The 14,556-nt window shown below is 39.7% G+C and overlaps 1 protein-coding gene across 3 annotated transcripts in view; it reads left to right on the top strand.

Moving 5' to 3' along the window:
- Ptn (pleiotrophin) overlaps positions 1-12,418 on the top strand; it is a 94,928-nt gene extending 82,510 nt beyond the window's left edge. For 2 of the 3 annotated variants that reach the window (XM_069996860.1, XM_069996859.1), the window contains one exon: positions 11,649-12,418. In XM_069996860.1, coding sequence (XP_069852961.1) covers positions 11,649-11,704 — 56 coding nt within the window. In that variant the 3' untranslated portion in view covers positions 11,705-12,418. The remainder of the gene's footprint in view (positions 1-11,648) is intronic. The other variant, XM_069996857.1, reaches the window with a different exon arrangement.
- Positions 12,419-14,556: the final 2,138 nt, after the last annotated feature.

Genomic DNA, 14,556 nt, shown 5'->3' with positions numbered 1-14,556 from the left:
GTTGGTTGAAGTGAGAAAGAGAGGTACAAGCACAACATGCCTTCTCTCTGCTGTGAGATCCTGAGATGCACCTAGATCTCAGGTCCTGCTGTCCTAGAACCAGCGCTGGGGGTGAGGGCCCTGGATGTATCCCCGAGACACCACTCAGTACTGCCTCTGGGATCCCCCAGGGAACGCAGAACAGGCTGCTGCCGCTCAGGGCCCAGAGGCAGCTGAAAGAAAAACATAAAGACTTTTTCTAGAAGAGTAAACAATCTTTATACATGAGCCCATCAAAAACCCAAAGGGCTAGAAACAGATACATTCCCCCCCCCCGATATTCCACCCTATCCAGGCCCCTAGGCAGGGCAAAGCCCAGAGATATTTACTCCAGGTTAAATCCTTCACAGCACTCTCTCTTGCAAAGGCTTTCAAAGTTATTTTCACTCTGCAGAAAATAGAAAATCATTCTTCACAGAGCTACGCCTGGACACACAAGAGTAATCAATTCAGCTGCTGTGAACGTTCCTGTCAAAAATACATAAAGGAGGCAGGGAGGGGAGCACTCTTCTGGTCTAGGCTTTGCTGCTGAAGGTGCCTCACCAGTGTCTCTCCTGTCGAGCTGGGTGACGGGAAAATGCAACATGTTTGTGGGTGGAAGCCTGCTGCTGGCGTGGTGTGGGGGGTGGGGGTGGGGCGTGACCCAACATATGGTCTTTAGAGTGGGCCACAAAAGAGAAGGGGCAGAGGCTTGTGCTGAGGAAGGAGAATCCAAGCATGAATTTATCATCTATGACTGCTTGCATACCCAGGTGTGCACATGTGTGTGTTCGTATAAGAATACATGTAGCGGATCTATAAGGATGATGTGAATGTATTCTGCGTGAATGTTCAGACTAGGCAATGATCTCAACACACCATGCTTTGCCTCTACTATAGTAGAAAGTGAATGCACCCTAAAGAGATGAAGAAACTTACAGGAATCTCAGTTGCTTACCCTAAAGAAGAGAAATGGAGAGGCAGGAGGAAAAAGAGGCTGGGTGTTATAGAGAAGAATCATGGGATTCTAGAACTTTAACTTGCCTTTGTATTACTGTGTATGTTCCATTGTGACTAGTACCATTACTTACGATATATTTCAGCTATCATTTAATATTACCATTGTTTATTACTGACATCCATTACAGTTGCTTTGGATAATAACTGACATGAGTAGGGACCTTAATTTCACTTTATTGGCTTATAGAATCATTTCTTATCCCTCCATTAAACCTGTATATCCATATCTATGTAATTCACTAGCATGTTCAGAGCTGAATTTTCCCCTATGGTAAGATGTAGCCAAGAGATGAGCCATCACCCAAAGGTTAAGGGGAACACAATGGCGGCTCCTGAAAATGTGCAGCCATGTTTCGTAGAGATTGGAGATGCCTAGTTCAGATATGTTAGTAGAGATGGTAGAGCTGCCTATACTTCTATTCACATATACTTGATAGAAAGCAAATGCAGAGGGTGGAAAGTTGATCACAAGTGGGTGCTATTGTCATAAAACAGAGAGTTAATGAGCCAAAAGGCAGGTGAACACTGAAGAAAAGGATAGGTATGAAGACAGAGAAAGTATAGTATGTACTGGGTAGCATGGAGGGATCCTGTGCACACATGCATGTGAGTGTGTGGCACGTTTCCCATAATGCTCTCAGAAGTATGTACATGGAGCAAGTAGTACCCCATAAGAAAATGAAGCAGAAACAATTACTGAGCTATTTCTATAAATAACACATGTAGTATAATTTTAAGAGCATTATTCTCTTGAGTTTTAAACAGATTTTTCTGAGGGTACAGTTCCACAGTTTGTGTACATATATGTATATACATATATGATATACATATATGTAGATACCTATATATTTATATATGTATGTATAGTTTGAATGTATAGTTTGACTAGTTTAATTGGAAACATGATGAGTAGCTCTGCATTAGCAATCCTGGCTAACTCATTCCAGGTTCTAAGTGATCTTGGTGCTGTTTAGGTTGCAAGACTTACTGTGTGACATTGGTGCACAGTGAGTTCCTGTGATTCGCTGAACCAGCCTTCCGCAGGTGAACTTGTAGTGGTCTCAGTAAGGTGACTCTAACATCCTTGTCCAGGGACTTCTGTGGCCTGCAAATCTTCAGAATCCATTCTGAATGTGTTCTCTGTCTCAAGAAATGAATTTTTACCTCTCAGAAAGAGTAAATCTCTTGTTTCTTCTCTTATTAATACTTGCATTGCTTTAATGACCCAAAGCCACTTAACATCAGCAGCAAACAGAGGCTGACTCAAAATCAGGCTTTCTTCAATCATTTTATCATTTTAATTTTCCTGTCAGTTTTCCGTATACACAGCTAAGGAAATGAGAGAGACACACACACAGAGAAAGAGAGGGAGAGACAGAGAGAGAGAAACCGAGTTTATTCCAGAAATTCTCAACTCTTCTAGTGCTTGCAAAAGCATCCCTCTTCAAAGTCTTCAAAATCAACTTTTAAATTGATGTCATTCTCAAGGCCAGCTTCTGACTACAGTTCTTCCAGATTTGCTCAGTATAGAAAATGGGACTCGATGTTTATTTGTGGCAACTTAGGTGACAATCCTATTCTTAAAGCAATGTGAATAAATGGAAAATAGATGACACAGGCTGTTTGATGACTTGCTTTTTGAGAGCCAGGATTTTTGAGAGCTAGGATTTCACATACATTGCTGATAAGAATTTAGATTAGAACTTCCTTCCAATAAATAAACTTGCCAGTTCCTATCTGGAGCTTCAAACATGTTCTACTCTCTGATCCAGTAAATCTTCTTTTAACAATCTACACTGAGGCAAAATTTAAACATACAATTTTTTGCAAGCAAAGAAATACAATTACGTCATTATTTGTAGTAAAAAAATTTGAGACCAATTCAAATAACCTACACAAAAGGGAAGATTACAAGAAAATGGGATAGAATGATGAAAGAATACTACTCAGTCATATTTTAAAGTAAGTGTAATTGTATGAAAAACAGATGCAATTAAACTTGCATCATACAATTCTATTATTGTCAATATATTTTTAATTAAAGCCACAGAAGAAAATATAAATAGAGCCTACCATTAAACATACTGTGGCTATATTTGGAAATTGTGCAAAATTTCTGTCCATGTATGTGTATATTTTTGTTATATATGTGAGCCTAATTATAGTACCATTAAAACCAAAATAGTAGCTAGTACTTTTAAAAAGAATTAAATAACTTAGGAGAAATTATATTTTTTCCCCTCACTCTACCTCACTCTACATCGTAAGTAAGCTTTTTTTTCCTCCCTAGAAATTCATTCTCTTTTATGTCATTGTACATCTGTAATGCAGTAGTAAATTAGCATCAAGAGAAAAGGCCTGGTGCCAGTGGCTCATGCCTTTAATCCTAGCTACTCAGGAAGCTGAGATCTGAGGATCACACACACACTTCAAAGCCAGCCCAGGCAGAAAAGTCCATGAGACTCTGATCTCCAATAAACCACTAGAAAACTGGAAGTGGCGCTGTGGCTCAAGTGGTAGAGTGCTTGCCTTGAGCTGAAGAGCGCAGGGACAGCACCCAGGCAGAGTTCAAGCCCCACGACTGACAAAAAAAAAGGCTTTAAAACCATAAAATAGCAGGCACTGACCTTTGATCTTTAATGTAAATATACGTGCAATTTTAAAAGACACACATAGAATAGTCTTGGAAACTTTACTTGTAATCTCAACTCTTTGAAGACAGAATCTTCTTTAGTTCGCCATTATATCCAAGTAGCTACATAGAGGTTTCTGGTACATAACAGAAGTGGAGTACCTATTTGCTCACTGAATAAATGAATGTTTTGGAGACAGTCGTGGTAAGATGGGATCTCAAAGGTCATAATAGCCCATTAAACTTTCAGTGTCCCTCTGAGGAGGGAATAGGGTCATTGTCACTGGTTTATAAGGAACAAATATAGAATGCGTGATTTTCCCCACATCAAGGGCTCACCATTGGCAGCCATGGATCAGAATTAATTCTCTAAGTTGGACTTGAGTGTCCACCAGATCCTGACCAAACTTCCTTAGGGAGCCAAAGAGCTGCTGTGGCCCTTGTTCCTTCTTGTCCATTCAACCTCAGTTTTCTATTCAGAATGAAAAAGCAAGTGAGTCAGAATTATCTTAATTCCTCCTCATCCCTCTATCCTGTCAGTAGTTTTTAGGCACCAATACCATTACCTTGGCTACATTTTTAAAATGTTTTTTATTGTGAAAATACTGTAAGAGGGGTTACAATTACATGAGCAAGGTAATGAGTACATTTCTTATCAAGCATTGCTGCCTCCTCCTTTGTTTTTCCCCTACCATCCCTGCCCTCCCATCTCCATGACTACACTACCCCTCTGTTCCCCCCACCAAAGTTGTAAAGTTCTTTTTTCAACATAGCATCTTGTACATCTCATTGTTGCAATGGGTCCGCCTGTATCCCTATTTGAACAATTTGTTTTTTCCCTTTCCTTCCCCAAATTATACCAACATTAAATACAGTGAAAACTGGAGTTTTGAGTCCTTTCAGAGAATGTTGTAGAGAGGAGACTTCAGATCCTTTTGATTCACAGCAATAAGGAAGAGTCTGAATCTTTATAGTATTTTTTCTTAGGAAAGTCTCACAACCTTGAAGACACTTTCAAGTGTATCTTAAAACAAGCTGTTGCTATTCAAGCAGTACAAAGCAGTACAAAGGGGTGTGTACGCATGCACGTGTGTGTGTGTGTGTGTGTGTGCGCGTGCACCTGCCCATATGTGCCAGTCTTGGAGCTTTGGCACTGTCCTTGAGCTTTTTTTGCTCTAGCACTTGAGCCAAACCTCCACTTTCCGCTTATTGGTAGTTAGTTGGAGATAAGAGTTTCACAGACTTTCCTGCCCATGCTGGCTTTAAACCACAATCCTCAGGTCGCAGCATCCAAAGGAGCTAGGATTACTGGTGTGAGACCCAGCAATACTATGCTTTTGTACAATACTATCCTCTGCTAGGCCTGTATCCCAAGGATTAGGAGAACAGTTCCCATCAACTCAAAATCTGGCTGAAGGTTTGCACACCCACATAGTAAATCCATAACAAGAGTGTTGTTTGATTTGGGGGCAGTGAAGTCCCCAAAAGCAGCATGGGAGGAACAAAACCAGTCAGTCTCAGCCAGGCACTCTGCTCTTCCATTCTGACAGTGGGTTATTTCCCACTTGCTTTCCTGTCTGCTTCACAGCCTTAACTTAGGAGAGGCTGAGCGACATATAGCCTGGGGGAATTATTTAATGTGTGTCATGTGACTTGACTTGGCTTTGTTCAGCATGAAATAAGGTACCTGCTGTTTCAAATCATTGTTGGGGTCCTGCTGGCTCTTAATAACTTTGTCCCGTAGCCACTACAGGACTCTATTTTAAAGCATTTGTCTTTACCAAATGCTCTGGGCCAATTCCTGACCCTCATGCTCATAGCAAACATTTATCTCACTGTAACCTTGAAAGGCTACTCAAATGGAGGATTTGTTTTACCTACAGAATTAATTCAGTCCTCTGTTCCAAACATAAGAAAAAAATGTTAAGGAATCTATATATAAAACAAAACCAAACAACCCCCCCCCCCAAACCCTGACCATGCCTGGATTCCCAGCTAATTAGGAGTCAGAGGATGGAGGATCATGAGTTTAAGGCCAGCCTGAGCAAAGATAATGACTTACCCCTAAAAAAAAAAAATACAAAACTGGGGCTGAGATGGTATATGAGGCCCTGGGCTCAATTCCTTAGCACCACATAAGCAGAAAAAGTCAGAAGTGGCGCTGTGGCTCAAGTGGTAGAGCGCCAGCCTTGAGCTGAAGAGTTGAAGGACAGCACCCAGGCCCAGAGTTCAAGCCCTATTGACTGACAAAAAAATACAACACTGGAGTCATGGATCAAAAGATAAAGCACTTGCCAAGCAGGCGTGATGCCCTCAACCCAATCTTTGGTATTGCAGAACAAAATGAAACACCAAAACAAAAACTTGTGTGTGTGATGCATATTATATTCATGTATGTGTTTGTATTTTCCTTAAAATACATATTTTTAAAGATAGATTAAAGTATAACAAGTATGAGATTGAATGTATAGCCTTGGCTTTCTTTGAGAAATGCTGTTTTTCCATATACTAATGAGTTGGTACTCTATTTCCCATCCAAAGTTTCATCTATCCAGTCTGTATGCAACAAAAATTTCATAAACTCTTTCATGTATCACTCACTGAAGATACAGATTCAAGAGACAGAAAGGTATTTTTCCTCACTAAGGAGAAAATACACATTAACTAGAGACATGATTAACAGTTCAAGTTTGATTTTAGAAAAGCAATGAGTCACAGTGGAGTGTCTCTTCATGGTACTTGTTTAGTCTGAGAGTTCTGTGAAGGCTTACACTGAGGATGTAGAAGTTAGCTAAAGTTTCAAGGACAAGTCTGTTTAGGTAAGCAAAATTTAGATAGGAGAAAAGACATCCAGACAGAAAGGAGACTAAAACCTAAGTGAAGAAAATTCAAGAAGCCTACATGAAGATTATAGACAAGACCTGTTTTTGTCATCCTGCACATTTATTCCACCACACATTCCTATGCACATAGCACTGTGCTAGGGGCTGAGGTATAACAGGAGTAGAGAATCTGACCTCTCATAGCCTAAGTTCTAGTGGCAATTGCAATACTAGACCAAAGCACATAACATGCATGCATAGAAACATCACAATGAAAACCCTTACTATGCCAGTTAAAAACTTAAATACAACTATTTGGCGAAATTAGAAGGGAAGGGCTGGGAAGGTGGCTCAGTGGAAGATTGCTTGCCTTGCATGCATGAGGCCTGGGTTCGATTCCTGAGCACCACATATGCAGAAAAAGCCAGAGTGGCGCTATGACTCAAGTGGTAGAGCACTAGCCTTGAGCTGAAGAGCTCAGGGACAGCGCCCAGGCCCAGATTTCAGGCCCCACAACTGACATAAAACAAAAAACAAAAACAAAAATTAGAAGGGATTTTAGGGTCCTAGAGCAAAGGAAGGAGTCCGATACTAACTGAAGGTCAAAGCAGAGCTTTTATTTTGCACCAAGCATCAAGAATCAGACTGACTGGTCAGGGCTGTCTCAAAAGACAGCGACCCTCCCCAGCCTCACAGGCTAACTTTTATGGGGCTCAGGCCATGTGGTCCAGCCCGGCCACAGCAGATGGCCAATAAAATTGTAACACACAGAAAGATCACACAGTCATGTTAGGCCACATGCAGGTGATAAATGGAATCGCCATTTGGCCTATAGTAGGTGATCTAGCCTACAACTCTGATCAAATTTGGCATGTAAGTGAGGTTTACAATCTCTGGTGGTATGGAGGCTGCTTGCGTGCTCTTTACTGAATGGACGCTTCCCCTGGCCTGCCTTACCTGGGCTCTGGTATCTCGAACTAACAGGCCATATTTTACTGGTTTCCTGGGATTGTTTCCTGGGTTAGTTCATTTAAACTGAGTTAGCTTCTGGGGTGGGGTGGGGAGGGGGGTCTATCTGAATTTAACTAAGATGGAGTCACCCTAGCTAGTCAGCTTCTCTGGAGGGAGTAGAGTCAATCTGAGTTTAACCAAGATGGAGTAACCCTGACTAAGCAGGCCCTTACAGGGAAATAGTTATCTATTAAGGGAAGTAAAGGGAAAAGCTTCTCACTTAAACCATGCAATCAGGATACTACAAGTAGTGTCCAAGTTGGAATGTGAGGGATGGGAAGGATTGAAGGAGGAAAGCAGTAGTGGAAGGTCACTGGATGCAGGTGTAGGTTTGTGTCCCTCCTTTTAGAGGGACACTTCACTTAGGGTCCTTGACTTCCACTCCAGAGTAATGATTTCTGGACAAGTCACAATGGTAAGAAAACTTGGCAGGGCTTTATTGAGTAGTAAGCAAGCAAGCAGGCAGGCAGGCAGGCAAGGAGACAAGTAGGCAAACAGAAACGCAGAGTTACACTCTAACAGAGTGTGGGTGTTCTAAAGGAGAGACATAGGGACAGAGACACACAGCTCCTTGGTTTTAGGGGTATTTATATGGTAACAGCAGGGGATCTGACTTTAAAGTTATGCGAAGATAGGTATTTTATCTTTGCTCTAATTACTCCTGATGTTTCACTTCCTGGGTTTCTGGATGTTTTGAGCATTTCTTCCAGGTAAGAATGCATCCTGCCATAAAACAGACGCTTATCCTGGAGATAAGGAAGGCATCCTGTTGGCTATATTTTGGGTAGGAGGTTGCTTCTCTCAGGAAGCATACATCCTGCCAGACAAATGTTAATTCTGGGGGTGAGAAATGCATCTCTCAGGAAGGAATGCATCCTGTTGTCTTTCTTTGAAGCTGCAAAGATAGTGCTTCTGTGCTTCTAAGTAACAGTGTTTCTGAGTGGCCTTCATCAGGCCTCATTTCCCTCAATTCATCTTTCCTCATTTTCCCCTAAAGAACTTTGGTTCCTTAATCTTAAGGGAAGTAGATGGATGAGTATCTCCTGCAATTGCCTTCAGCTTGAGTTTTTGAATTCCTGGCAGTTGTTTACTGTGCCTCGCTTTCCCTAATCTACTGTGTGTGTCAGAAGCTTGGGTGGGTTACAGGATGAATGAGTGAGTTTGAAGGCTAAAACCTCTGGAGAATAAGACAGAAGGGCAAGGGAAAGAAAAGTAAATCACAGACACAAAGGTTGGGATTAAAGGGTGGTGTTTTGTTTGTGTCTCTTCTTCTTCCTCCTGCTCCTCCTTCCCTTGCTCCTCCTCCTCCTCCTCCTTCATCTTTTTTTGTCGGTTGTGAGGCTTGAATTCTGGGCCTGGGCACTGACCCTCAGCTCTTCAGCTCAAGGCGAGCACTCTACCACTTGAGCCACAGCGCCACTTCTGGTTTTCTGGTGGTTTATTGGAGATGAGTCTCAGACTTTCCTGCTCAGGCTGGCTTTGAACCACAATCCTCAGATCTCAGTCTCCTAAGTAGTTAGAATTACAGACGTGCTGGCCTGTGTCTCTTTCTTTACCTGCTACATGAAAGGGTTGAACTAAGTTCTTTCTAGACCATAGATTTCATTACTCTATTTGAATTCGAAAGGTAGACTAGGTTAAAAACCTTAGTTAGAAAATTCTAACATTAAAGAAAGTTCTAAGGTCAAAGCACTAACAAAGTTCCCTTTCTCACTGAAACCTTCATTAAAGTCAGAAAAAAAATGTGATTTTGATCCAAAGCAACACCACCGACACAATTTTTTTTCTATTTGTAAAAATTCAACAACTTAGTTATGTGAGAAATCTAGGTGCTCTCATAAACAAAAGTACTTCTGTCTTTGCACTGATTTTTTTTTTTCCTAAAGAGTTCTCATTTTTCACTTTAGACTGAATAGGAGTAGACCTCAGTTCTGTTGTGTGTTTGTAAAATGCCACTTATGTTTGAAGCATACATTGCAGTTATGCAAACTGAAGGGACAAGTGTGTACTATTCTGGCATTTGGTAAGTTGTTCATTAATGAAGAAGGAAGAAGTCTCAAGCTCAGGTAACAGAAAGCAGGTGTGCTCTCATCCTTACCAAGGAGAATTTGAGACTCCCATTTTCAAAGTGTTCATGGAGATGGAAAACCTACATTAGCTACATAACGTAGTATACAGTGTTCAAATAATTTCAAGTTTCATGAAATAAATATATGCAAGGCACTTGAATACTCTGGTGCCCATTTGGACCTAGGTAGGCAATCGAGACATGATAGAGCAAGCGTGAAAATACTGCCACAATATCCATTGTATTAGTTGAGCTAAGAGAAATGCAAGTTATATTCAAATTGATATTCTGAGGATGTATATATAGCTGTTGCTTAAAATCTTAGCCAAAGATTAGGGATTACTATATGTCTTAATACTGCCTAAATTAATTGACATTGCAATTATATAGATTTGAACTTGGAAATTCTGCCATCTCCTTTAATGGGATGAACAGGGTTTCAAAACCTGCTGGCTTATTTGCATACAGTGCCTCTTTAAAGCCTGCATAAAGGGAGCTGGGACAGATGAACTGAACACAAATACTACTTTGCTTAGTGTGAAATGGACTTTGGAGGTGATGAGAATACAAATGCAGATACGCAAGTTCCTAGCTTTACTTCTGTTTCATATTGGACATGTACAATATCAAATCTTACCATTGCCCCTGGGGTAATGTCGGAGACAGTTCCTAGAACTCAGTGAACAATGCCATAATCTCTGTTGGCATAATCTCTGTCTTTTTCTGTTGCACATCACAATCAATGCATCGTGTAGTCCATCTGTCTTGGTGACTGAAATTCAGAAGCATTTTAATTATACAGAGAAATGGTCTGTTCTAGGTCTAGGATCACACCAATGATAACTCGGCATCTTTATCAAGTGTGTACTGTTTTACAATGTTCTGTTTTTAGTAGATTTCATACAGCACACTTAATCTGTGAATTAATGCTATGGTTGATATCCTATGCTGTGGTACTGTTTAGATGCTCAATTAAAAGTGAATAATCTGAGAAGCAAGGCTGTGTCTCAAGTGGTAGAGTGCTTACTTTAGCAAGCATGAGGCACTTAATTCAACCCTTAGGACTGCGGGGCAGGAGTCGGGTAGGAAGGAAAAAAAAGACTAACTAATCTGAAACACAAATGCATTTATTAACTTTTCTGAGTCTCATATTAACTTATTGATGGTGTATCTGAGGATGTGAACCGAGTCTGCCTCCACAATCAGTTCTTAACCAGCAAGATTCTGCCACTTCTGCGTACCAAATGGGCAATGCAGCTTGGAGATTATTAGAAAATGTCCTTTTATCCCCTAGCCTAGTGAGTCTGACCATCTACTCTTTGGAGGCAAAGTAGATTTCCTACTGCATTCTACATATAGGAAAATCAAGAAGGCAAGATGATTGACTGGTTAAAGATGGAGTCTTTGTGTGACTTTTCATGATTTTGAGATTAACTCACATTGGTACCTTCAATTTACTTCACGTAGGACTAGGTGTCCCCTTGTTCAATGTTTCAGACTGACTATATGCAGTTCATAGCTGGTCATTTCTATGTAAATAGTTTGTTGGATATATAAGATCCAGAGTAGAATTGCTTTGGAATTATTTGCTCAGAAAAAAATGTAAATGTTAATAAAGGACCGCAAGAACCAATGAGGCTAATTAAAGTTGCTATAATTTTCCTTTGAGCAAAGAACTGGCCAATATTCTGTCTACTGTTTATTTTCTACACAATTCCAACCCCAAGATTTTGCCTATCCCAAAGTGGCAACCAATAAGATAAGAGGTTTGTAGATAACACAAACAGGAAGCCTACTTTGGAAACCACATTCTCAGCCAAACAAACACATACATATATATATATATATATATATATATATATATATATATATATATATATATATATATATATACACAAACACACACACGTATCACATGTCTCTCAATTTACCACGAAAACCACCAAGAGCAAGCAATGGGTTTCTGTTTTATCTTTTACATCCTGGCCCATGATCAGAAAAGTGGCTTTCTCTCTGTGCAGATTAGCAGTTTAATGTTTATTTTTTTTTCTTTCTCTCTCTTTTTTTTTAACCACAGCAGAGTCTAAGAAGAAGAAAAAGGAAGGCAAGAAACAGGAGAAGATGATGGATTGAGAGGGCCACCGTCAGCGGAGCACAGAACAAGATCTGTTAACCATTGCATTTATACCTACTGTAGGCTTTTTATTTGAAACTATCTCTAGCTTAAGTACACAATAGGTAAAAACAAAGAGGAAAGAAAACTTTGTAGTAGTGTTTTAAAAATGTATACCATAGTAGCACTAGGGGCTTATTCTAAGGGACGGTAATACTATTTAGGAAGTTGACTTCTAGTACATTATACATGATAGACAATGAGGTAAGTTTTTTGAAGCTATATGATATTTCACATTTACATTTTTTTACATTTTGTTCTTTTGACAACAATTTAAATGTTACGACCATGTAAACTACTTCTCATTAGATTTTTTTTCCCCCACCTAGACTTTTTTTTCCCCATTTGCGGAAAAAAAATATATATAGGCTAAACACAATAGCAATACAATGTAATCACTCTATGTGAGGAAACGATTCGTGTTTCTGCCCATGGATTTTAAACAAATGAGTCAGCAAAATGAAGGAGGACAGGGGAACAGAGCCATGACCTAGTACAATGTCAACGCCATTGCTTTTGCTTTTGTTTTTCAAGCAAACCATTAAAGCAGGAAATTATTTCACTTTGGCAGAAATGTTTGCTCTCTTGATAAAATTTTTTTTCCATCTGAGGAAAAAAATGCTAGGAAAATAAATCAATGTGATGCTGAATAAAAGGTGCTTTGTGTGCAATAATTGGATACTGTAACTCTTCTTTTGTTAACGACACAGTGAGAATTTAAAACACAACTGGTTAAATCATCCTTGATCACAAATGGTACACAACTTTTTTTTGAGGGAGTGGGGTACTTTGTAGAGGATGAGTATTCTTAATTCAAAATGCCAAGCCTGAAATGCCTAACAAACTGAAAACAAAGCAAAACAAAACAAAACAAAGCAAAACTGTAAGGACAGACAGAACACTACAGTGGAAAATTCCACCCTGATCTCATGTGATGGATGTGGATGTATTACAAATAATGTTGTGTAGAATTACTGTTGGGCTATCAGAGATATAGGAAAGATAAATGAAATCAGTTTTTAGAGTTAGACCCCATCTTCAAGAATGGGTGCATCATTTATTATGAATGTACAAACATTCTAAATAAATTTTTTTTGAAATATAGAACACTTCTTCTCCCAAACATTTTAGGTAAGGGATACTTAATCAGTGTCAGTACTTGGTACTACTGTAATTCCACAAAAATCCCAAAGTAGCCACAGGTTTGATGGGACAGGACAATGCTCTTCTTTTATTGAATGTACTTTTGGCTAAATAGCACACAAATCAGGATCTCAGCAACAAAATACAAAAGGGTAGTTTGTACTTAATTTCATGAACCAAGAAATCCCACTCTATTAGATACCATAAGTACCATTTGTACAACTCCTTATCTACTAGACAGTAGACACGGTTTTTAAAGAGTCTATGCTTCTACTATTCAGAGAAATAATATCTCAGAAGATTGGCTGAGATTTTCTTTGAAGACTTACTCTTGACATAATCACTTCTAATTCTAAGCTGGTAAGACTCAATAAGTCTATATTCAAAAGTGATTACAGCTGGGCGCTGATGGCTCACGCCTGTAATCCTAGCTACTCTGGAGGCTGAGATCTGAGGATCTCAGTTCAAAGTCAGCCCAGGCAGGAAAGTCTGTGAAACTCTTATCTCCAATAAACCACCAAAACACTGGAAGTGGCACTGTAGCTCAAGTGGTAGAGCGCTAGCCTTGAGCTGAAGAGCTGAGGGACAGTGCTCAGGCCCAGAGTTCAAGCCCCACGACTGACCAAAAAAAAAGTGATTGCATCCACAGATTCTGGGATAGTTATAAAGTCGATAATTACATAATGGGTCGATGAGGGTTTTGGCAGAGGGTTTTGGCCAGAGGGTTTTGGCAAGTAAACTACTTTGGTCATTTAATGTAAGAAGCAACCCAAGGTAGAAATGCCGGGAGTCCATCTTTACCACAAAGCAGAATAAATAAATGCTGGATAAACATACACTGCTGTTTAATAAAATCAGAGTTCCTTGTAAAGTGCAAATGACAGACACATGAATAGTAAAGATGGCCCTTTTATAAGCCGACCTGAAAGGGGAAAAGTATTCATGGAGATGGATGGAAAAGATGAAAGGGAAATTTGTGTCTTAAGTGGAATGTTGACAGCAAAGTTCCAAAACGTTGGAATGATGGAAGAGTCCGCAGCAAATTTTATAAGACTCTTGGCTAATGTAGCTACTCCATCATCATTTAGCCAGAAACAGCAGCCCATGAATCAGTAATGAGTTAAGGTGAACTAGAACAAACTCTCCCCAGGGAAAAACAGGCCTGTAAATAACCATGCATTCTCCTTTATGCAGGAGGCCTGGCAGAAAGCCACAAAGGCTAGGGATTTCTGCTGGTTTCACTATGATTCTTAGCAAACCATGTAACAACTCCCCAATTCTCTCTTAAAATAAGGTTGGAATACTAATCTCCTAAGCACAGGGTGTAAAATGCAACTTTCTTTACATTTTGAGAAGTATTTTAACTCAGTCTCAGAGCTTTGAACATCTTGTTGAGTAACCCAGAAACACTGAAACATAAATACATTTTAAAGAAGAAAAAAAAAAAAAACAGCTCCTCAAATCATCGATTCTCACAAAGAGGAAACAACCAACCAACCACAGAAAATCAGACTGCATTTCCTCATGCTTGGAGTTGTCTGACTGCTGCTCTCCAGTTCAATAGGCCAGGAGTATGAGAAGGGAAATGTAAAGAAGTGACTTCTATTTTTTTCACACACTTAGACAGAAGGTAAGCTTTTCATCCACTAATTAATTGGTAGTGTGCAAT

Source organism: Dipodomys merriami, unplaced genomic scaffold (genome assembly GCF_024711535.1).
Source record: "Dipodomys merriami isolate MVZ:Mamm:240054 unplaced genomic scaffold, mDipMer1.0.p SCAF_5, whole genome shotgun sequence".
Lineage (NCBI taxonomy): Eukaryota > Metazoa > Chordata > Mammalia > Rodentia > Heteromyidae > Dipodomys > Dipodomys merriami.
Note: the sequence above shows the minus strand (reverse complement) of the source record. Positions and strands in the feature narration are given on the sequence as shown.